The sequence below is a fragment of the Chelonoidis abingdonii genome, chromosome 3 (assembly GCF_003597395.2).
Source record: "Chelonoidis abingdonii isolate Lonesome George chromosome 3, CheloAbing_2.0, whole genome shotgun sequence".
Lineage (NCBI taxonomy): Eukaryota > Metazoa > Chordata > Testudines > Testudinidae > Chelonoidis > Chelonoidis abingdonii.
The window spans coordinates 85,298,899-85,324,722 of record NC_133771.1 but is presented as its reverse complement, the minus strand read 5'-3'; the positions used below and the strand labels follow the sequence as shown (position 1 = coordinate 85,324,722).

At 39.2% G+C, this 25,824-nt stretch overlaps 1 protein-coding gene across 2 annotated transcripts in view; it reads right to left on the bottom strand.

Annotated features, from left to right (window-relative positions):
• Positions 1 to 17,115, bottom strand: part of SOBP (sine oculis binding protein homolog) — a 143,586-nt gene extending 126,471 nt beyond the window's left edge. For both annotated transcript variants that reach the window (XM_075063872.1, XM_075063873.1), the window contains exons 1-3: positions 16,640 to 17,115; positions 5,402 to 5,540; positions 3,215 to 3,400 (exon numbers count right to left, since the gene is read on the bottom strand). In XM_075063872.1, coding sequence (XP_074919973.1) covers positions 3,215 to 3,400; positions 5,402 to 5,540; positions 16,640 to 16,735 — 421 coding nt within the window. In that variant the 5' untranslated portion in view covers positions 16,736 to 17,115. The remainder of the gene's footprint in view (positions 1 to 3,214; positions 3,401 to 5,401; positions 5,541 to 16,639) is intronic.
• Between the last annotated feature and the right edge of the window lie 8,709 nt (positions 17,116 to 25,824).

Below are 25,824 nucleotides of genomic sequence, written 5' to 3'. Positions count from 1 at the left end.
CATATACACACAACTAAAGTGATGGTTCTTTACTTGGCCAGAATTCCACATCTCAGAGAATGAGGAGCTGCAGTGGGAGAACTGTTGAAGGGCCCTACCGTTTAGGCTGAGAGTCAAAGGAAGTTTTAGATGTACAAGGAATGCAGTAAATGACAATAAATGACAGCAAAAAACACTTGAGGATGCAACTCTAGCACCTGTAAGCTAAATTCTAGGCTGATGCAATGTCCGAGTAATAGGACTTGGTTGTGTTTCCTTGTAGTGGAACAATTCAGGGTGAGGCACAGTTGGGATCCTCAAGCTGTTCAGAGTGGCCCATAGAAGAAGCATTGGGGGTTTAGTACCCCATCAGTCCTACAGAGGCACAGAGAGTTAATGCTCCCTACTGTGAGAATCTTGAGAGGGAGAGAGCCAAAGAGAACATCTGGTATGACTAGAGTACCTGAAACAGTGAAATCTACAAGTGTAGAGCCAACGGGAAGGAAATGTGTTTTCTCCTGCATTTTGGGGCCAGACTCTGCAACCCCTACTCATGTGAATAATCCTATTAGCTGAAGGTGAGAAAATATTATTCAGTGTGTGACTAAAGACTGCAGAATACAAGTTAGTATGTTAGTACATTAAATACTAGCATCATGGTTCCAGTACAAATATTATTATTTTTCTGTAATGTTGCTGGCTGCTGTACCTTGTTCCTTGTTATTTTGACATCATTTGTTATTGTGTAGAAATAAATTCTCTTTTCCTTTTACATTGCTCTGTGGAACACAAGATTTTTCTAAGGCTAAGTAGAAGTAATTTTATTATTGGTATCATGTTGTTTCAATATGTTGTACTTGGGACTAACTTGAAACATCATTCAGAAGCTGTAACTGGCACAAAATGCAGCTACCCACCTGTTTGGGGACATTAGTCACAAGAAGCATATTGCACCACTTCTCTCAAGACTGCACTCACTTACTGTTTACTTCCAGGTGCAATTTAAGTTCTTGATGTTGATCTACAAAGACCTGTATGATTTGGGTGCTGGCTGAGTCTGTTTCTTTTCTAACATGCTTCCACAGCAGATCAGGTCAGTTGGGGTATTCTTGATAATAGTGTCTAGAATTAAATGTCTCAGGGAAGAGTATTCTCAGTTAAGGGCCATCAACTCAGGAATTTTCAGTTTTGTACATGCACACTTGTAGCTGGGGTAAAATTTAAAAAAACACCTAGTATTTTATTAAGTTAATATTAAAAGTTAAATAGTTGAGAGGTGAGGGTATTTGGGCAGACTATTTAAAACTCTTTGGGTTTTCATTTGGTTTTCAAAAAAAAAAATCATATTTATTGCATAGTGAACACTTGGGAGAAAAGATAATTTTGTTATATATCCAATACTCCAGCCTCTTTAGATAGCGTAAGAGCTCACGATACACATCTCCAAGACACCCCAAAGTTCTCAAACCGGAACATGAAAAATCAGATTTGGCATCATAATATTTGTAAGGCAAAAAAGGTAAAAAACAAACAAAAACAAAAAAAAATGAGAAAATACCTTAAAAAAACCCAACCTTCAGATCTTATTTATACATCATAAAAAATCAAAAGCATGGTGGGAGGAACAATTTTTAAAAATACTTTGAAGGTCAGTTTTATTGGTGGACTCTGGGACACAGTTGTTAAGTGGATGGGGGAAGAGCAGAAATAAATCTGCTTGGCCAGTATTTTCTTGTGTCCCCATTGCTATGGTTGAGGTTATTTGTTTTTCGACAGCATAGTCGATCTTTTCCTGCTTGACTGCTGTTATTTAAATTAATCAATTATGACAGCATGTACAATTCATGTCATAGCCCTGTGTTATAACAACATAATAGTGTTGCCAGAAATTCAGCATTATGACTTCAGTCTTGAATCAAATTGAAAGAGAAGATAGCCTGGGAAATACAAGCCCTTGATTAAATGTTATGGGACAGATGAACCCCATTTTAAGATTCAGCCCATATGACTGAGATCTTTTGCTGTGCAAAGGTTGAAGGAGTGGGCCCAAATAGCTCTGGTAATTAGCAATAATTGAACAAAATACATGGAAAATTTTCAGAGAGGAGAATAGATTTAGTAATATGTTTGAATTTTTTTCAAAATATTAAAATACCCTCTAACTGTCAGCTTCCTGTCAAATAAAATAGTAATACAAAATTAGATATGTATTATGTATTTTAAATTCAACTTTGTAAATGTGTTGAAGTATAGAGAAGCCCATTCCACACTTGGCCCCTGATCCTGCAAGCTGCTCTGCCCAGTGTCAGAGGGGCTCTGTATGGGTGCAGGAATCCATTGAATAACTGGGACCTTAATAATTAAAAACATCACCACGTTCCTGAATTCTCTAACAGAGTAATAGTGATGTTCTTTTATACATATTTAGTACATTCTAGGTCCCGTTCTACCCCCAGTGAAGTTAACCCAGTTCAACAACACTCACAGTAACTTCAATGGAAGCAAGACAGAGCCTGCTGCTATCTAAATTCACCAATTATTGCAGTGTGTTCAACAGTAAATAATAACAGCAATTATATACACTAGTGTAGCCATAACAGTTACTTTAGCAGATAATAGTAAACAGCATGCAGTGTGGAATAAATAATTTCTCAAACTCACTCAGAAAATTCATGTTGGAAAAATTGTTCCAGATAAGAATTTCATGGAATTTTTAAAACATTTCAGTACAATCTCTAGGGGTACCGTTTACATCATATAAAATCCCCAAAGGACAATGGTCCAGAATTTCAATGAGAACTGAGACAGTCTTCCTGGGATGAGCTTGTTATCCTGATACAAGGACATGTGATATTGATTTGACTATTCGTTTGTTTAGTTGTATGCTTTGTGGACCTTGTTTATAATCTCATCATCTTCCATCAATTTATGGAAAGACTTTTCTCACAGAAGAAAATCATTTGTTTAAAACCGATATTGTTGAATTGCTGAGACAGTATAATTCAACATCCAGAGTTTCACAAGCAGTATAAATAGGTACAGAATTTTGCCTAGCATGATACTGACAAGAATTTTACAATAATACTAGCAAATAAAGTCACTCTGCTGCTTCCTACCTAAGGATCCTTATAAGTCTACTGTGACAGCCTTTCAAAAAAATTAAATTAAACCTTTTACAAATGAGCCACAATCTATGATAGTTTTAATTCTTTAAAATGTTTGTTATGTGATTTACCTGCTGGTGGCTTTATGAAAGGTGGTGGAATTAATGGTACAATAATGGGTACATTCCCATGATCCTTTGACCCTGCTGGTGAGTCTGAAAGTCCATTTCCTGTGGCAAGCCCTGGATAGTTTGTGTTTATATTGTATGGTGAAATAACACTGTCCTCAGGTAATTTTGGTTTTGGCAAAGAATTTTCTGTAAAAGAAAAAGAACAAATCATACAGTACGGCAGAAGTGTTGCTTAGGTGCTCCTACATATTTTCACTAATCTGATGTAATTTTTTCTCTCAAACAAAAAGAGTAAACAATAAAAATGAAAATATTTTCCCCTTCAAAAGCCTCTACCACATCCCAACAAAATAATATTTTGTCAAAAACTACATTAAACTTTGCTGTACTACTTTAAAAAAATCAGGCTCTCTTTCTTTTACATAGCCTGAGTATGCCCAATTTATTCAGTGACAACACACTCCACTGTCTCTGATATCAATTATTTTCAATGGCAGTGAATTGTGATGTCACACACCATATTGTGGTGTCATTGGATGAATTATGCAAAAGGACCAGACTGATTAAATAAGATAACCTTTTATTCCACTCCAATAACTAGTAATAATGGAAAAGAAGATAAACAAAAAAAACTGAAATTTTAGAAAAATATTTGCTAAATTTTGTTATAATTGTAATTCTTTAATACAAAACCACACCTGAACTCTTATTTATAGGCATTTATCTGCTGTACTTTAACTCACTAAGGAGCAGGATTAATAAGATCCTAGAATAGCTATTACTCTTCTCACAACAAAAGCAAAGTACTTTTTTTCCCTACAGACTCTGTAAGCCAAAGATTTCTACCTGGCACAGGTATTCAGCATCTTTGTTTGTACTATAAAACATATGACTTGTATCATGTGTTTATAATGATACATATGATCCCATCTATTTTACAATGGTGAGCAAAATACTATAAAGACTTATTCTTAAAATGTGCCACAAATATGATTCCTCATAGATAGTGGCTGTAGAGAATTCCATGTAAGTTTTGTTTATTAAAATGTAAGAAGAAAATAAAATACATTGGAGCATAGGAACAAGTTATTTTAAAGATGGCTTACACATATTGTATTTTAAATGGAATACAAATACTAATTAGTGTATCAATAACATTATACAACTAATGGCTGCAAACATTTAATGTCTATACAGTTAAATAGTTTTATCTTACCTCTACTTTTTCCACCTTTTATCTAGCACCCTCTCCGCCAGTACTGGGCTCTTTGGTGCCACTATTCATATTAACACCCACTGAATACAATGCTGCTGCATGCCACCATAAAGAAACCCCAGAGACTGGTGGCCATATATGCAGCAAAATGTTGCAGTTCAACCGTGCAAAGCCTCTGTAATTTCCTCTCTTTTACCTCAGCTTTGAGAAATTCTTGTTGGATAAGTCAAGATCCAGCAATTTTCTACTCTTTTACTCTGAAGAAATGTTCTTCTTTTCACTGTGATTGCAATTCCCTATCCATCTGGTGTGGCTGAAGAGTCAAAAGGTAGCAACTGAACTGCTGAACAAAAAGACTGAATCCCATTGTTTAGATTTTGAACAAATTTATATACAGTACATGAACGACCGATATGCTGACCCCAAACAAGCTCCGCCCCTTAAGCCTTTCTAATGCACTTTCAGGAAATAATATATTAAAATAAAAAACATTATTAAGTTAACCTTTATAAACACTAGTCATGGCTCTTCCACACATTCTGAACATTCTAGTTCAACATCTGACCTTATCAAAAGCCTCAGCCCAACAATTTTGTCAGAAGGAAGATTCATTAGACCCAGACTGCTAAGAAAACATTTCCACATTTCCTTAAAAAAAAAAAAAAAAATTGGCAGCTCTTTAGAATCTTGGGTGCATGAGTTACAATTGGCTCAAAAAATGTTACTGTTGGAGATACATTAGTAAGGGCATATTAGCTGCTATGTTGTTAAATGTTGTACACTTGTATTGTGTATTGTGTACACTTGTATTGTGTATTGCCTTCTGCTTACTGGAAGGCACTGTCAGAGATGTATATTTAAATCAGCCACAGAATAAGCAACAAAACATGAATCCCAGTGCAAGCCATTTCTGGCGGGTTGAGATAGTTAATCCTTCTTTGCATGAACAAAGGAACATTAAATGTCATTACCTTTGAGAACAGAAATGTGCTGCCGGCTCTCCCCATCTGCAGAGTAGCTCCTGAATTCAATATCTTCTCCATCTTTCAATTCAACCTTATCATAACCATACCAGCCAAGGAGCTCATTCATAGTGTTTTCTGCAAAGTTCTGAAAGAGAAGAATTGCCTGCTTATTTTTGTAATCAATAATCATTTGGAACAAAGAGATGAATGCATAAATCGAATTCTATTTGCAGTGTACCATTAACTGCCAGGTTTGTTCCACCTCCTCCAGACTAATGTTCATTTTTCAAATCTAGTATATAATATGTAATGCATTTAAATCTCAGTGATACACATAATTATGACAGACCTTTATTTTATTGTAATTTAAAGAAAATAAGGAAAAAAGAGGATTGGTTACGATTTTTGTTCAGAAATTGGAAGTCAGTTATGTTTTTAGAATATATATTATTCACAAAAGTTTGTCTCATGCTATCATAAAATATTTAACATTACAGCAGAAAAAACAATTTTTTTTTCAGCCATCAATCACACTATGCTACAGCCATTTCAACTGAAATAAATTACTGACCCGGGTACAGTTCCTGAAGGTGGGTAAGCAGCAGAGTGAATAAAATCACAATAAATTTTTTAAAATAAAACTTCCACTGAAATGTTGAAATCCCCAAAACAGCACAAGTGCTAGAGCACAAGAACCAGAAAATGAAATTGACTAGAAACTGAAAGTGAAACTAAACAAACCAAGTTTGCTCAAAATGTAGCCTCTGAACTGACTGGGACCATGGATCCTTCCCTTCCATTGGTTTCCTACACTGCAGCTATGGAAACACAGCCTTGAAAGACTAACCTAACAGGATAGAATCCAGATGCCAGACTCTACGCTAACTTAAACCTCAATTAAGTTCAGTAGCTCCAGTGGATGCTTTGTTGATGAACGCAACCGTTGAGTACTGTAATTTCTAATCACTTGTCAGGGAATATGTAAATAAAGGCTGTAGGCATTTATTCTTTACTTTTAAAATGAACATAAATCTGTATACAAATTAGTTGCAGCCCTTAGGATCCACCCAAGATGATAGTTATGGCCCACACTGTCACAAAGGTTAAGTAACTCTAGACATATTGAACCAGCCTAGTTTCACTATCCACGCTGAGTGAAGTGCAAAAAGTAAAGAGCAACATGGTGAAAAGTAAATTTGATTTTACAATTCTATTAGTTTTAATAAAGCCAAAGGCCTGACCCTATTTCTAGTGAAGTCAACTGTTCTTTTGCTATTAATTTCAATGAAAGTAGGATTTGGTCCTATGTTATTGGCAACATGAGTGAAGAATCTTTTAAAAATCTTAATTTTAAAAGTCCCTTTGATTAAAAACAACTCAAAATTAATTCACTGTATTTATTTTGATTATTATATTTTAATATTAGTATTGTTATAGCACTTAAAGACCAGGGCTCCATTGTGCTATGTGGTCCCTGCCTCAAAGAGCTTACAGTCAAAGTCTGGAAGTCCATGCTTGCTTTTTTTCATGCTGCCCCTCCTGGAAGGGGGTCCCTGTAATTAGTCACAAAGCACCTCATTATCCTCCTTCAAATCTTTTCTTAAGATTCCATTTTTCCATCATGGCTGCAAAAAAAATGATTATGACTAGACTGCAGGTATGCTGATACCACTGTCGATCATGCTGATCAAAATTGTCTCATTGTTTCCTTGTACTCCCTTGTCTGCTTGTATCCATCTGTTGTTTCTTATCTTAGACTCCCCAAAGAGCTTACAAACTATGTCTTTGTTTTTTCTGTTTGTAGAGCACCTACCAGAATGGGGTCCTGGTCCATGGTTCTAAAGGCTACAGTAATACAGATAAGTAATAACCATAATAATAAAGTTTAAGATGGTGTTCATGTGACAGAGCACAAGGAAACAAAAAGACAGTTATGAATAATCAGCAGTCACAGCACAGCAATTGCCTAATCATTGTCAAGTGTTCTCTAGGCATTATGATATGGGTGGGTTTTAAGGAGAAATGTAAAGGAGGATAATGCAGTGACCCTGTGGATTTTGCAGCGGTAGCATGGGGGACAACATAATGGCAGTCTTCCAAAAATCTGACAAATGGACAATCAATGGGGAAGCAAATGTGGGGGTCTTATGACTCTATAGCATATAAGAAATGATAGTTAAGGTGAGAATAGACCATAATGGGCCTTAAAAGTGAAGACAGGTAGTTTGTGCTTGATACAATGGAGAAGGGGGAGTCAGTGGAGGGATGCAATGAGATGATAACATGGTCACAGTGATGAGCCACAAAGATTATTTTTCCTGCAGCAGCAAGATGTAGGCACAGTTGGCTGTGTGGGTCTAGAAGGAGGGCTGAGTCAAAGATGGCACTTTGTTTACAGGCCTGAGTGACAGGGAGGAGGAAGCAGTGGTGTCTGAGTGACAGTGACTAAGAAAGGAGCAAGAGGGAAGGTTTTGGGGAAGGAGCAAGAGCTCAGTTTTGCCCATGTTAAGCCTGAGTTGTGTCCTCAGAGATATCTGCCCAACAGAAGACTGAAACGTCAATATAGTAAAATCTGGGTTATGGTGAGTGCCAAACCTTTGAATACTTCTGGATGATTGGGCAACAAAATGGTAGATGAAATTCAATGTTGATCAGTGCAATGTAATGCACTTTGGAAAACATAAACCCAAGAACACATACAAAATGCTGTGGTCTAAATTAATTGTTAGCACTCAAGAAAGAGATCTTAGAGTCATTGTGGATACTTCTCTGAAAACAACCACTCAATCATGTGCAGTGTTAGTCAACACTACCAGAATGTTCGGAACCATTAGGAAAGGGATAGATAGTAAAACAGAAAATATCATAATGCCACTATATAAATTCATGGTATACCCACACCTTGAGTACTGCATGCAGTTCTGATCACCCTGTCTCATGAAAGGTATGTTAAAATTGGAAAAGATACAGGGAAGGTCGACAAAAATGATTAAGGGGAGAGATTAATAAGAAGAGATTAAAAAGACTGGGACTTTTCAGCTTAGAAAAGAGATGACTAAGAGGAGATATGGTAGAGGTGTATAAAATCATGACTAGTGTAGAGAAAATGAATAAGGAAGTGTTATTTACTTCTTCACACAACACAAGAACCAGGGATCATCCAATGAAACTATTAGACAGCGAGTTTAAAACAAACAAAAGGAAGTATTCAAACAAAGCACAGTCAACCCGTGGAATTCGTTGCCAGGGGATGTTGTGAAGGCCAAAACTATAACAGGGTTGAAAAAAGAACTAGATAAGTTCATGGAGGATAGATCCATCAAGGCTATTTGCCAAAATAGTCATGGATGCAATCCCATGCTCTGGGTGTCCCTATCCTTTGATTGCCAGAAGCTGGTAGTGGATGACAGGGGATGGATTGCTCAAAGATTGCCTGTTCTGTTAATTCTCTCTAAAGCACCTGGCATTGGCTACTGTCAGAAGACAGGATACTGGACTAGACAGACCATTGGTCTGACCCAGTATGGCTGTTCTTATGCACTGGAAAAATTACAAAAATATGGGCCTGTGTACATAATGCATAGCTGTATCTTGTGGTGGTTTTCTGTGACCTGTAGTGTTTAAATTATAATGCTTTGCACTCCTGTAACACATTCATCTGAGGTTCTCAAAGAGATATTCTAAATATTATGGTACCAGAATAAAGGCTGTGTAATCAGACTTTATCCCGATGCAGTATGGTGGGTAAGAGGGAGTGGAGATAAAATCCATCCTCCACTCAGGATGTCTCTGGAGATTCACCAATGGTTGCTACTTCAGTCTATGGGCCAAACAGTGGAAACAGAGCTTCTATCCCATTTGTGCAGAGTGATAGGACCACTGGATCTATATATAATAGATACAGGGGCCACCCTCCTAATCCATTCAGTTGGTAATCTTCACACTGATCCATGTCAAAGCAGGACAAAGACCTACCTTCTGGTGTGTGTGCGGGGGAGGGGGGGAGGACGGCAGAGGCCCTTTGCTTGGCTACTCTGCCAGCATGCCCAACTGTCTGGCCTCACTGGGAGGCCGGAGTGGTCTACAGGACCTCATGCAGGTCCTCCACACCAGGATGGCATTCATTAATCAACTGGGTCCCTATTATGCAATATTAGCATGGACCCCAAAGACTATGTGGATACCTGCTGAACCCCATTGAGTTCTCACAGACTTAAGGTCAGAAGGGACCATTATGATCATCTAGTCTGACCTCCTGCACAATGCAGGCCACAGAATCTCATCCACCCACTCCTGTAACCAACCCAACGTACGCCTGAGTTACTGAAGTCCTCATCATGGTTATAAGACCTCAAGGTGCAGAGAATCCTCCAGTAAGTGACCTGTGCCCCACACTGCAGAGGAAGGCGAAAAACCTCCAGGGCCTCTGACAATCTTCCTGAAGGAAAATCCTTCCCGACCCCAAAATGGCTATCAGTTAAACCTGAGCATGTGGGCAAGACTCACCGGCCAGCACCCAGGAAAGAATTCTCTGTAGTAACTCAGATCCCACCCCATCTAACATCCCATCACAGACCACTGGGCATATTACCTGCTAATAATCAAAGATCAATTAATTGCCAAAATTAAGCTATTCCATCATACATCCCCTCCATAAACTTATCAAGTTTAATCTTGAAGCCAGATATGTCTTTTGTTGCCACAACTCCCTTGGAAGGCTGTTCCAGAAACTTCACTCCTCTAATGGTTAGAAACCTTCAATCTAATTTCAAGTCTAAACTTCCTATGGTCCAGCTTATATCCATTTGTTCTTGCGTCCACACTGGTACTAAGCTAAATAATTCCTCTCCCTCCATGATATTCATCCCTCTGATATTTTATAAAGAGCAATCATATCTCCCCTCAGCCTTCTTTAGGTTAAGCTAAACAAGCCAAGCTCTTTGAGTCTCCTTTCATAAGACAGGTTTTCCATTCCTCGGATCATCCTAGTTGCCCTTCTCTGTACTGTTCCAGTTTGAATTCATCCTTCTTAAACACAGGAGACACAGAATGTACATAGTATTCCAGATGAGGTCTCACCAATGCCTTGTATAACGGTACTAAAACCTCCTTTATCTTACTGGAAATACTTCACCTGATGCATCCTAAAACCGCATTAGCTTTTTAATGGCCATATCACATTGGCAGCTCACAGTCATCCTGTGATCAACCAATACTCCAAGGTCCTTCTCCTCCTCTGTTACTTCCAACGCGATGTGTCCCCAATTTATAACCAAAATTCTTGTTATTAATCCCTAAATGCAATGACTTGCACTTTTCACTATTAAATTCATCCTATTACTATTACTCCAGTTTACAAGGTCATCTAGATCTTCCTGTATGATGTCCCGGTCCTCTCTGTGTTAGCAATACCTCCCAGCTTTGTGTCATCCGCAAACTTTATTAGCACATTCCCACTTTTTGTGCCGAGGTCAGTAATAAAAAGATTAATAAGATTGGTCCCAAACCCAATCCCTGAGGAACTCCACTAGTAACCTCCTTCCAGCCTGACAGTTCATCTTTCAGTATGACCCGTTGTACTCTCTCGTTTAACCAGTTTCTTATTCACCTTTCAATTTTCATATTGATCCCCATCTTTTCCAATTTAACTAATAATTCCCCATGTGGAACCATATCAAATGCCTGGTGCAGATCACTGTGCTAGCAGAGTTGATTGCAAGACTGGTGCCTTACAGTTCACAAAACCCCACTGATAAGGAACCATGATAATATTCATTTCACATATGGGTAAATTGAGATACAAACTGGCTGACTAATACCCATGGTAAGGCAATAAATCAGTGACAGAGCTGAAGAGTAAGAACTCAGAACTCCTGACTCTATGTCCCTCCATACTTGGACCACTAGACAATGCTCATGTTTTTGTCATGGCCTACTCCATATATCTATTATCCCAAGTCGTTGATAATCTCTTGAGCTGTATTTCCTAGTGCATTGAAACGATCAATTAAATCCGACAGAATGGCTAAAGTGAAATCTCCTGGATTATGTTAGCTGACAATGTAGGTGTGCAGCAGTGTGCTATCACATCTGCTTAACTGCCATGGAATTAGATTTGCAACAGACTCATCTTTGCCAAAGAAATTGGCCTTAAAATGCTGTAGTATTCCAGAAGCCCTTGGTTATGTAATAACGATACCCTAAAGTCTTCAGCTCCTAATATACATATCTTCTTTTTTGCCCCGTGAGTCCCAAGCCACATACTGCAATTCTGCAGTGTGGTTTGATTGCATGTTCTAACAGGATCATTTCTTTATTCTTGTACCACACAGAAATACCCTCCTATCTCCCTCTTTGAAAAACTATCAATATGTTAGATTGTAATTTGAAGTGAATTTACTTCTCATTAATAGGAAGAGGGAAGAAGATTTTATGGATCTGAATGTCTGTGATTTCTTTTATGAGACTAACGATATGAGGCAACAGAAATTTTATATCCATTAACATTGATTCCTTTTACAGGATTCATTTCATTGTAATCACATACCTAAGGTTGGACCTTACTTCACAGAGTACAGTTTTCCTAAATTTTTACTAATGGATATATTTTAAAACAAAATGGTGTTTTTCCTTCAATTTTATCTCTATTTTCTCTCTTTCTCTATGAACCTTATTCACAGTGGCTGTCCTGGCTTCATAGAGTGAGGCCTGGCAAAGACAGAGGCAGGAAACACAAAAGAGAATGAGTCTGTCAGACTAATTTTCTTCTAGGTTTTACTGTTGAATGTTTAGTTGAGATTTTAGAGGACGAAGAGTGGCTCCATTCCATTTCCTTACATGAATGACCCACCAGATATACAGCACTGAGGATTCACCTCAGGTATATAAAGGAAATTAAAATGTAGGTATATTCATCACATGAACTTGATCACTTTTTTTCCAGTCCACATTCTCTCTGCTTATTTGCATTGCCACCATTTTGAATATTATGCTGTCAATAAGTAAATTTTCCTGACCTTTCTTTAACTTCCTTTTTTCTCACTCAGCCATCCCTTTATTAGCGTTGTAAGGTGGAATTTATCAACCTCATTTGTATAAACAGTTAATACACAGACGTATTAGTCCATTAAAGAGGATAGGTGCAGGTCTCTCGTGCAGATAATACAATTCACTCTGTAGGTATCTCATAAATCTATTTCCATGAAAACGGGTATAGTAACAGTGCCCTGGAATAGTACAATTGATAAAGGCTATCTGATTTTATTTTTACAAACACATTTTTGCTTTTCAGGAGAGAAGGGAGGAGTTTCCCCTAGAACCTTTTTAATATTTACCCTTATCTGGTTCATTTCAAATACAGTCAGCACCGCAGTGTCTATTACATTTTGACAGTGGTCCTTTTAAATACAGGGAATATTAAAACACTAAATTGAAGAATCTTTTGATGAGTTTACTGTTAAACTATAACAGATGTCTTAAGCTTTAGGCATCAGAAAGAAACCACAGTTTTAGGTACAAATTACTTATTGAGACTATATATAGATGGTAAACTAGGGCACATGGAGGCAGTTCTGTGAAATTATAACACAGATTAATCGCTAACTTTGCAATTGACAAAAAATCTAAACATGTAGATAAATTGTCTTGTTTGTTTACCAGAGCTTCCAGCACACTATGCTTGATGCAATCACATTGATTTATTCTAGAAAATTTAATAAAACATATTTCAAATCACCTTTTTCACATTCTTAAGCTTTCCTGCTACCCCCAGTAGCATAGCACATGAAAGTAAATGTGGGTAGAGGGAATATATGGGGAGGGGATGAAGGAATGAGTTATAGAGCTGTATCAAGTCTTTAGAGACTATTGTATTGATTAGGCTGTAACAATTAAACTAGTTTTTTAAAGTGTCAGATTGCCCTAATTACATTATATTCCTGAATAGAATACATGTTGTATTATTCATAATAGTCACTGAAAAGTACCAAAGTGATAAATGACACTGACTTAGTTTCAGAATAACAATTTGTTGTTTTTCTAGTTGGCATATGAACACCCATCTCTGAAGATAAGTAGAAAGTATAATCTGGGGGGCGGGGGAAAGAGAATATAAGAAAGAAGGACAGAAAAATAAATTAGGGAAAAGAGAGAGACTGTGAAGGTCACAGGGAAACAAAACACTTCTATCTGAATATTTTTTAATTGAAATGTAATATAGGGAAACTATGCAGAGTCATGTATTTTTTGCACATAACGTTGTATCAGATTTAAATTTGTTACAACCGGCATGTACATTGGGCTAGGGATAACAAAAATGTAACTTAATATCTGGCATAATGAAACAGCAAGCAACACGAGTTTCCAATCATATTAAAACTGAGCTGGAAGTAACATTACTGATGCAACCTATGAAAACCGAGCAGTTTGGGTTTAGTGATCATTCTTGAGTAAATATGTGACTTTATCAAACAGCAAATCATGAAAGAAGTCTTTGTGATGAGGTAATTTTATTGCTCATTCATAGTGCCTTGCATTTGCTGAACTTAAAATAGACACTTGTACCAATGGCCTTTTTATTACTCGAAGAAAAAAAAATCACATATACACCAGTCCTTTTTCTTTCTGCTAGCAAAGCAAAGCAATTTGATCCAACATGGGCTGAAACCTGAGTAGGTCACTGTACACCATGATAAAATTCCCTAATCCCTGAGCCAAATTTCCCTGAGGGGGCCCTCCTACTACTCCTTCACTTTTCAAGCTGACTTTTCCATTCCCTCTCTCGTCTTTTCCTCCCCTTCATCTCTTTCATTTCCCCTACCTTGAAGCCTTGATATCTGATCTGCTGCTCCTACTCAGGTTACAGTTTTTACAGCTTAGGCTGTCTATTGCTGTATACATTCCTTTCTTTCTGCTCTGCCGTGATTACTTACCAGAGCTTATTTTACACTGGTCCAGATGAAAGCAGTTCAGATGAAGGGAAACAGTCAGGCTGTTTGAACATTATAGATATGAACCTACAAAAGAGCACATTGTGCTCTCTATGATATTTTGTTGCACACATTTTATACAGTGTAACCAATATATGTTACTGTACTCTTCAGGATAATGAAAAAAGAACCTAGAACAGATTTTTATTAAATGCAAAAATGTATCGAGAGAAACACAATGACCCCCCCACAGTTTTTAACATTCTAAACAGCACAAATATGCAAACTTCATAAGTTTTTTCTTTGATTATAGTTAGATGATTATAAGAACCAACTGCTCTTAGTAAAAATGCGGTCTCCTAACTCAATAGCATAATTTGCACTACTAGGTGATCTGTGCTTTGTGAAAGCTACTGCCAACATTTACCTTACCTCAGCTCAGAAAAAAAAAATCTGCTCTAAATTCCAATCATATCAGCATATTACTTGTGATTTAATTATTAATACAGTTAAAATCCTGAGGTTTGTAACGTTAAACAGTAAACAATTATTACAAAAGCGAAACTCTACATCAAGGTTAATTCCAATCCTTAATATCAAAGCAATAGTTTAAAACTGTGTAATTTTTCTCCTTCACACAATGTTGTTTTTGTTTCTTCCTCATCATTTCAGACAAACATCTGTTATACTGTAGAAGAACAACTATCTCCCAAACCGCTGAGTGTGCTTGCAGCCAAAGTAAACAAAACAAACCCAGAGGATCCAGCACAGTCAGCCTTTATATCCAGCCAGGATAACATTTCACATGTTTTGATTAAAATTAACTAATTTGTAATTCTAGAACCTATGAAACTTGAAAACTGCACTCCATATATACTGCATTAAGCGGTGTTTTAAAATATGAAAGATTTGTGCAGCTCCCAAAAGTATGTGATTATGAGGAGCAATTACTGTTACTATCCACAGCGTTTAGAAAGTCCCATCTGAAAACAGGAAATGTCACAAATCTCTCAAAGAAACAATAACGCTCTCTGGGGGTGGACTCTAGAGTGGTTTGCCCTGGATTTCAGTGGCAACTCTTTATTATCAGTTAGCCCTTATTTTGTTTATACCACTAATACTACCCTAGTCCACATTTCCAGGACACAGACAACATGGAAAAGAGAATGCCTACCTTAACCAGTAAAGAATGTCCAGTCAAATTAGTAATGCAGTTTGAAGGGGGGGGCGGGGAATTGCATACAGCATTCCCCTTTAATACTGGGTGAAAATCAATGCTATATTATCAAATGTCTTGTTAATAGGTATGTTTTTTCTATATATATAAAATGACATCGATAATGACATTTTCACAGCAAGATTCCAGTTTTAGTATAAATTACCCATTGAAATTAAATAATGGTAGTTTTATCATTATATAACAATAAAACAATTGTTTTAATTTATACTTGCATTTTAAAAAAGTAAGTTCAGCTGAAGTCCTGCAATGCGTGCTAGCTGTGTATGACTCATGGGGAAAATACATCAGACGTATAAAATAAATACAGGCCAGGGAATAGACAGAGAATATAAAGGCACAAAATAGGACACTCCAACCTAAAACTGCGACTTAATGCTAAAAGAAGTCCTGAAATGCGTTCTTGTGCAATCATTCCCATTCTAACAGCTGGAAGGACAGCCTCCAGCGCTACCTCTGGAAAACAGCTGGATTGGCACAGTTTCCTATCAGATAGGAACAGACTCCAAACAATAAATAGATTCCTATCAACAACAGCCCCTCGGACAGCTCTCTTTCAACAGCACCTATGCTGCTTTGATTAACTGTGAAGTGAGGCATGTAGAACATAGGAGGAGCAAGGAAGCGAGGGGGGGGAGAGAGTCCCTATCTCTAAGTCCAAAAATGATGTGCAACTCAGACCATAACATTTCACTTTGACATTTTAATTACATGGTTGCAGCTGGCTACTGAAAAAGGAGAGAAAGCCAGTGTTGAAAAAGCCCTCCCTCCTCCCCTAACTTCACAGCTCTCCGGCTAACCTGCGAGGATTGTAATCGAAAATGCACCCAAGGAGCTTAAAATCCCAAGGAGGGAGAGTTTAAAAAAAAAATATCAAGCAATCAAAGGCGGTCAATGAGCTGGTTTTGCAGCCTGTGAATCCGGCTCTGTTTTCAGCCCAGGAGGCGGAGTTGAGACACATTCAGTGCATCCTACCAAAAAAAAAAATGACAAGAGATCCTTTCTTATTTCACTGCCCTGCCCGGTGGAGGGGGGGGGGCAGTGGCAGGGGCGCCCCCCTTCCCCCTCACAGGCACATACCTTCATCTCCTCGTTGATTTCCCTTTTCACCGGGTGAGCCGGCTTCCTGCTTCTTTTATTTTCGGGAGGTCTCCCTTCTTTCTCCATTTCTGCCATTTTTTGTGTCTGGCTGGTGGAGATGAAATGGCTGCTGGTGTCGTGGGGGGGCTGGGAAGCAGAAGTGGGGAGGGCGGCGGGGCTGGGCGGGGGTCGCTGGCTCAGCGGTGGAAGCTGGGGTGAGGGAGGGTCGGAGGCGAGAGCGGCGCGGGGAGGGTCGGAGATGCAGGCGGGCTGGAGGGTGGGTGATGCCCTGTGGAGTCAGCCATCTTCCGCCGCTCCGGCTGCTGTCTGCATGGGCGAGCGAGGGAGAGCCTGGTGCGTGTGTTTGAGAGCTAGAGAGAGAGGGAGCGAGCGAGCGCGCCAGCCAGCCCCGCTCCTTCTGCGGAGCGGCTGGAGCCGAGGGGGTGGAAGGCGAGGGGGGTAGGACGGCCCCCGGCTCCGGGAGCGGGCGGGGCTTCCACGACCACCGAATCGGCCGCGGCTCCAGCTCCGGCTCTGGCTCTGGGGGCTTCTCTCGCGTCCCTGCTCATCAGCATCCCCCCGCCCCGCGCGGGGGCCGTGCAGCGCAGACCCCCGCCCGCCCTGCGTTCACACGCACACAGCCCGCCAGGGGAGGGGCAGAGGGCGCGCTCTGTCTCAGCCCATCCTCCCCGGCCTGGACCAGCGCGCTGGGGCTGCTGCCCTGCCAGGGGTCCTCCGAGACCCCCGCTCGCCAGCCCGAGCCGTGCCGCCGCCGGCGCCGGGTGAGAGAGGCGCAGCAGTGAGGTGAGGGTGGACATGGCCTGGGATCGGTCCGGCTGGCTGGGCCGGCAGATGCTGCGTGTCCCCCCCACCCGGCTCCTGCCCGGCTGGGCGATCGCAGTCCGTGGGCAGAACAGCGCGGGAGGCCAAGCCGTGCAGCACACGCGAGCACACCCGCTTCTCAGCCCCAGCATCTTCCCGGCCGGAGAAACGCCTCCTCGCTGCTGGGCTGCCTGTTACCCGACCCCTGTAGGAAGCGTCTCTCGCAAATCATCGTGTTCCTAAGCCAGGCTCCACGATCCTGCCCTGCCCAGCACTGCTCCGTTGCAGAACAGTCACCCCCACTCCCAGTCCCTTTAGGTGAACTCACAGCACTGATTCGGTTTGAAAGCGGCTACAAGATTTCATTGAACGAGCTGCCATTCACTTTAATCTGATTCCCCCTCTTTCCTTCCTCCTCCTCAACTTCCAAACCTGGGTATGTGCTCTGAGAAGCTGTCTCTGTCATGAAAAGGTTTGATTAACTCGGTTGGAGGTTTTTTTCTCTCTCTTTTTTTATCTGTGTCTAGGAAATGAGAATGAATGGTTTGATAGGAGGTACTTGAGAAATGAGGTAGTGAATTACGGTACACAGTGGGGGGGGCGGGTTAAATTGCTTCTTCTCGGGTTGTGCTTTCTTACTCCTTGGCAGTTCGTAATTACCTGATACAATACGATATGGAGGTGTCCATTGTTCCATAAGTCAAAATTGCAATTGTAAAGAAGTTTTCATTATGACTGTGGTACAGCTTCAAATTACACATTTTTTAAAATATATTTGAAAGCTAAAATATGTCCTGTATATGTATGACTAGGCTCTCCATAAAAATCTCCGCTCAGCGTGTCAAAGCTAAGTTCGTTTTGTATGTTACAATATCTAATTTACATTTTTTTGTTTCATAAGCTTAAATCACTGACATTTGTGAATATAAAAAGTTGAGCAGAACTCTTTCTCTTTTGGTGACTAGAATAAGCCATGCTTACTCTGTTCATATGGTGGAGTGGTTAGAGACATAAAGTCACTGTTGTTTATTTGTTTGCTCTACAGTACTGAAAATGTGAAGAATTTGAGATTTAAAATACGTTTGGCTTGTTAATTGAGGAGTAATCATCAAAAAGTGTCAACACAAAACATATGTCAGGCTGGAAAGTTGTAGAGTACATCTACGTAGTTGTACAGTCACCAGAACTGTTCAACAAAAAAGATAACTTTAATCACAGCCTAAATGAATAATGAGTAAGCAGGGAAACAGATTTGATCATACAGTTTAGCAAAGTAGTAGAAACCTGCAAAGGCTCTTGTATAGACTTCCCTTGCATCAGTGTAGATGCAACAATATATACTATACATACAATGCTGCACAAAAGCAAAGTATATACAGCATAGGCTCTGTCCTGCATTTCAGTGGGAGTTTTAAATGCACAAGGAATACAGGTTCTGGCCTTATATGCATAAGTGCTAAAAGATATTCAGATTTTTTTGTAATATTTTTAAATTTAATGAGTTTTTGCAAAATAATTTGTATGAATTTGCAGAGATGTTCAGTACTTGGTATGTAAACTCAAATTCATTGTGAATTTGTCATAAAGGTGCTTTTTTACAATAGTAGAAAAATATTAATACCCCTCATTTTCTCCTTGTTCAAAACTCACTACAACTGAATCACTGTTGTTGAGCTCCTATCAAAAAGCAAAATCTTAAAATACTGTTTCATGGGTTACAAATGAAATAGAATGATGAAAATTTGCTCAAAAATTATTTCATGTACAGCACCTGAACTTTTTGAAGTCTTTAGCTTTAATACATTGTTTCCCTCAGAAAACAATTGTGCTTTGAATCGCCACCTGTTCCGTTATATGGATATACTCTGATGAAAAAGGTAAAGTGAATTCTTATATTAGAGAAAAGTACCAGTTTCTACTATGAGCTGATAAGGCAGTTTTAATGAAAAATATGTGGAAATGTTGGTTCTGTTTAAATAAACTTCTAAAAAACCCATGTACCAAAAGCACTAGTTTTAGAGTGTTTATATGAAATACGCTGTCTATGACATATGCTTAAGTATTATTATATCTTTTAATGTGTGTTTCTAGCTTAATAATATTTTCTTCTGAACGTTTTCTGTAATTATGGCAACAGGGTATTGTTTTTTAATAATCAAAGCAGATAAATAATCTGACAATCCTGCACTCCTAACGCAGGCAAAACTTCCATTCAAAGCAACAGGAATTTTCCAGAGTGCAACAACAGGCCAAAATAATGCAAATGTCTCAAGCCATTAAATCAGGTAAGTGGACAAATATGACTAATTGCCTTTTAGGACCAAGCCAGTTAAATCTGTGAGTGGACAATATAATTGATAGTCTCTCAGGGACAAATTCCTTGCATATTCCTTCAGAGGGAATTTTGACTATGTCAGTTTTCCTGTCTAAGAACTGCAGGATTTGGCTATAAATCAGGCATCACTTTGAATCTAGTGCTGCTGAGTCTGAGTTCTGATCCTCAGAAATCCTGCTTTTCAACAGTTGCCGATAAACCTTTAACATCCTGATCATCCCAGAGTATGTACTGTTTGTCTGTATATCTACTATTGACTTTAGATAGATACAGAAGTGCTGCCTCTATTTCTCTTTTGCAGTGACCATGGGTCGCCTCTTGGCATCTGTCAGGAGTCATACCTCATTGAAAACTGGTGTTTTCATTCCATTGTTTATTATTGGAATATTATATTTCCAGTGATGACGTAGGGCATGATTTCAATTCTAGTTTGCCTAGGAAAAGTTCAGGTTCAAATATTCCTGTATTTAGAATGTTCAAATTACACGTATGATTTATTATAAATTTTCAACTACTTAAGTAAGTTTTGGAACTAAGCTGAGTATGAATTGTTCTACTTGTCTTTGAAATACAGAAGCCAAGAAAAAGAGATCATTTCATGTTTTAATGGTGGCTCATCCACTTACTACGAAGAGTTAGAACATCAGAAATTGTGAAAGTGGCTCTTCTTTTGTTAATCTTACAATGGAATAGGACTGAACATCTCCAAAAAGTATATGAAAATAAATCTGCTGTTTACCTTAGAGAGGCCATAACTAATGACATATATTTACTGAACGGTGACAGCACTTATCTCTAGTGTGCAAATAACTCCATGATTTGAAAGGAATCCTCACCATTCTAATGGCTAAGCAGTGTTTGTTTGATATTCTACATTTTAACACTCTATAAATTATGGCATGCCTTTAACTTTAGTTGCTTGAGTTCAACGGGACTGCTCATGCATGTAAAGTTATGTACATGTGTAAGTATTTGCCTGATTGGTTCCTATGATTTTAACAAGTACTTACAGACTAAGGGTGAAATCCTGACCCATTGAAATCAATGGCAGTTTTGCCGTTGACTTATGTGGAGCTAAGGGCTTTGCCCAGAATTTCAGAGGGGCATTAATCAGCCTGTTAAGGCTCGGTCCTGCACCTATTGAGGTCACTAGTAAAACTTGTATTGACTTCAGTGGGAAGAGGATCTGGCCTTAAATTTTTCCTCAGAGTTTTACAGGCACAATCATTTGCACATGCAAAAGACACAATTTGTCTATACAAAGGGAACACGCAAATGGATTGTTTAAAAAAATCCCCCCCAAGTATTTAATTTACACTCTATTTTTTCTGTTTCTATTTATTGAGAGTCACATATTTTTAAAGGGCATGCATCCAGGCACTCTGGGTTCCCCTACATAATTTAAAAATACCTACATTAAAAACCACACGTCAATGTTACTAAATATGTTGTCCTACTTCAATTTAGAGACAATTTAAGAGACATTTTCCTATCAGTGTAACTTAGGTCATTTCTCTTTGAAGGAAATAAATGGAAAAGCAGATTCTCCATTTAAATGTGGAAAAAATATATTTTTTTTTTAAAAAAAAAAAGAATGCGTGAAAGGGCAGCTGTATCAGGTAAGGCATCAGTGACAGAGTGTATGAGGATGCTAGCAAATTATGTGGGATTTTGTTTGAGCATTACTGTAAGGTTGGGAAACTCATGATAATTACCATAGCAACTTCATTATCACTTGACATAGAAAACCCAGCATAAAATCAAGGGGTTAAAGAAAGGCAAAGGGTGGGAGGTAAAGGGAGAGAGTAGCTCCCCCTTCTCTTCCTAGCTTGGGTAAGTAGAACTCCCCATCAGGTCCCTTACTTCTTTGGCTGGTGTGATGAGAGCTCCCCCTCCTGTTTCCATCTACTTTAAACATTGTACAAAATTCATCATGGAACTGCCCAAATCATGTATTCAGATTTTCACCTACCCTGGAAAGAAGGTAAAAGAAAGAAAAAAATATCCAATGGAGTAATAGTACATGTCAGAGTTTGTGAAACTCATCTATGAGAAGAAATATTTTCCTGTTGTCTTTCCTAATGTCTAGAGGTCATATTATATCTTAAGGCCATCTTAATTATATTCACAATCACAGAGTATATTCATTAATATCATAGATATTTATTGATATGTTGTTCTTTTTATTACATACTCTAAAGAGGCAGTCTCTGCTTTTCTCTGTTTTGTATAGCTGTTCTCCTAACACTAACTCTTTGTAATAATTTGCAGTGTCCCTAGATTAGATTATGACAGCAATAGTAGATATCTGCTGCCAACCTGTTTTCCTTCAACCATTTCCACCCACATGGAAACATACATATGAACTGCTCCCTCACTTTAGTTACATCAAATCCACACATACCTTCAATAATATTATTTCACATTCATACCTTTTCAGACCAACACATTCCATTCATTGCTGTACATGGATGAATGCCCACAGAGTTATTCACACACAATATGTCTGTAGATACTTTTCTGCTCTAAGTCCTAATCTCAGCGCCGGTGCAAGGAAGTTTCGCGCCCTAGGCGAAACTTCCACCTTGCGCCCCCCTCAGCCCTGCATCAGCTCCCTGCCGCCCCCCGCCCTGAGGTGCGCCCCCTGCCCCCACAGCAGCTCCCCGCACCCTGTGGCAGTTCCCCACCCCCTGGCCCAGGGAGCCCTGCAGTACCTCCTCACCTCTGCTCCGTGTCCTCCCTGAGCACGCTGTCCTGCTCTAATTCTCCTCCCAGGCTTTAGCGCCAAACAGCTGATTGGCGCCACAAGCCTCGGAGGTGGGAGAAGTGAAGCAGCGACTGCAGTGGAACCTCTGGGCTGCCGGCAGCATGCTGACCCAGGGGAACCCCTGGGCTGCCGGTGGCAGCGTGCTGACCCAGGGGAACCCCTAGGCTGCTGGCTGCTGGTGGCGGCGCGCTGACCCAGGGGAACCCCTGGGCTGCCGGCGGTGGCACGCTGACCCACAGGAACCCCTGGGCTGCCAGTGGCAGCTCAGACTCTCCCTCAACAGCCGCTGAAATGCTTAAAAAAAAGTTGGGGGGCATCGCTTTTTGGCGCCCCTAAATCTTGGTGCCCTAGGCAACCGCCTAGTCCACCTAAATGGTAGCACCAGACCTGCCTAATCTCCATCCGTAATTTTCTTAGCCAACTGGAGGCTGCCGTGCACAATGTCAAAAGGTAGCCCCCAAAAACCAGACCCCTGATGGCAGTTGATGTGAAAGCAGTGGAGACTTTCAAAAATACAAAGTTCTGGAACTGTTTAAATATTGATATACACCAAAGGTAATTCTCAAGTTGTATAATGTCAGTGAGAGTTCTTGTGCAGATTGATGGCAAGATATGGCCCCAAAGTTGTTAGTTTTGTTAATTTTTTGTTAAATACTCTGGCAGACACAAAGTAACTTTCTTTTTCTTATTTCTATTTATTGTTGCTTCACTTGTCTTGAAATAAGAGCTACACGTGATCTGATAAATGGATAGAAGTGTTGGCTGGTTTTAGTGTAGCTTCTCTGAGTAGTTCTGAAACTTTTACTGAAATGTTAAAAAAAACAAACCTAATGTCTTCTGCAGCAAAATGACACAAGGGCAATTATTTTTCTTCTTCAGCATCAGAGCACACCAGTGTCATTAAAGGCTATGTAGCATCAACCCTTTAAACTGATACCAAGAGGTACTGCATATGAAACCAAATTATCACAACCCACACAATCACCAGTACTGAAGTTCTGTAGTAAAATCTTGTGAGATACCCTAAGGTGAATCTTTAATGACAGCATCTCATACTTTCATACTGGATGCAGTGCCAATGGCTAGGCATGGGGCTTTGGCTGGACAGGGGACCTAGACACATCATACAGATTTGGACTTGGCCTTGGTGATCCACACATTTACAATCTTCAGGCTTCACTATTGTGAAGTATTCTGCCTCAGAATTAAATTGTGAAACTTAAAATAGCTCTAGGTGGTTCATTCCAGCAGCTTGCTTGCTCAGCAGCACTGCCAGCCAGTCATGCTCTCTTCACTGAGTCCCCTGATTCAAATTCAAGGTCTGGACCTTATTTTAAAAGTCCTCCATGTGATTGGACCAAGGTACCTCTGTGAGTTCTGATCTCCTGTGACTGCTGCATTCCAGTGAAACAAAAGAACTGTCAAACTCAAAAGTGAAACTGTGTATGCTAAAGCCAAAGTTTTCTCAGTGACTGCACACAGACAGCTCAGAAACTTGCTCCTGAAAATCTTTAAATGACTGTAAATTTCAGGTTTCAGAGTAGCAGCCATATTCATCTTTATCCACAAAAAGAACGAGTACTTGTGGCACCTTAGAGACTAACAAATTTATTTCAGCATAAGCTTTCGGATGCATCCGAAGAAGTGGGCTGTAGCCCATGAAAGCTTATGCTGAAATAAATTTGTTAGTCTCTAAGGGGCCACAAGTACTCCTGTTCTTTTTGTAAATTTCAGAATATTCAGAGCTAAATGTAAAAATTCAGTTCTTCAATCTAGTTTTCTCAATAATACCAAAAGCACATATTTAAAATATAACAACAACCCTACAGAATGAGGGAAGAACACAGAGAGAGATTACATTGTTTTCCTTTTATTAAATGTTTGAAGCACACAGGCATCAGGGTACAAGAACCTAACCAGACTAAGATATTAGATAGGGAGTGACAGGAGAGTTTGGCCTGGGAATGGGGCAGAAAGCGCTCTACTTTTTTTACCTCAGTTCTCTTTTTAAAAATAGATCAGTTACACTGATAAATTTCTCAGAACACTGTAACAGGAAACCTTATTGAGTTCCACCCGTAAGGTCTTTCTCCTCCTCCCTTTGGATTTATGGACCTATTTTCCATCTTTTTGCCTTGTCAATCTATGAAAAGAAAATCAACAATCTGAATGTAAAGATATCTATTTATACATCAATCTAATAATCCTATATCTTCCTGGTGATCTGTGTTGAATGATACAGTATGTCAATGTAAGTAACATTTGTCATGGAAGGGAAAACAACTATAGGTTCTTTTCATTCATGAAATCATTGTGGAATTGCTGTATATTTAATTTACCTGTCATGTTTTCAAACAAATTACATCTTTTTGTCCAAACTAGCCCAGACATTGTACATATAAGAGCTTTTATACAGTAAATAGGTTATTTCACAGACCTAAAGAAATAAGGCCAAAATATTTAAAGTGGTGCATACAAAATGATTTACCAAGAGAAAAGTTAAGAATCAGGCTCTGACGCCATTATTTGACAATGACTTTTCTACTGTAATGCTTTCTCTCCTGTTAGCTCCTCAACAGAATCCTAAATGACATGTAATCCAATTCCTTGATCTTCTCAGATATATGTACATGAATTTCACATATCCTAATATATTATTGCATTGTGGTTAAGGGTCTCCCAGAAAAATCCTCTTTTTCAGGAATTTATAACTAGACATATATTCAGGACTATCATGTATCATATATTTCAGCCCAAGAAAATGTTCTTTATAAATAAAAATCTTTGAATAAGATATGATTGTGATTTATTATAAACTATTGTTATAGCTGTTTTTGTTTGAAAAAATAAATGTTTTCTGTTTTGTATTTCTCTTTCTAAGAAAACATATACAGTATAAGACATTATAGTTAATAAGTATATATCACCTTGCTTCTGAGGAACTCAAAGTCCTTTATAAATATTAATTAATGTATTTGCACAACATCCCTTTCCAGGGCTGTATTAAGAAAACCTGGGGCCCTAAACACAGCCCCACCAGGTATCCTAATGCCCAATCTCAAGTCATGGGATGGTTTTGATGAGGACCATGTACACACAAGCTCCAAATCCCCAGCTGGGGCTGTCACAGTCTTTGGGAGATCCTGGGACCACAAGGTCCCCAGCTTCCTGTATGTTCTGATCGGGTAATGGGATTAGAAGACCCACACCAGTATATTTGTCACCCCCTGGGGCACCTTTGCCATGTTGTGTTGCCCAATT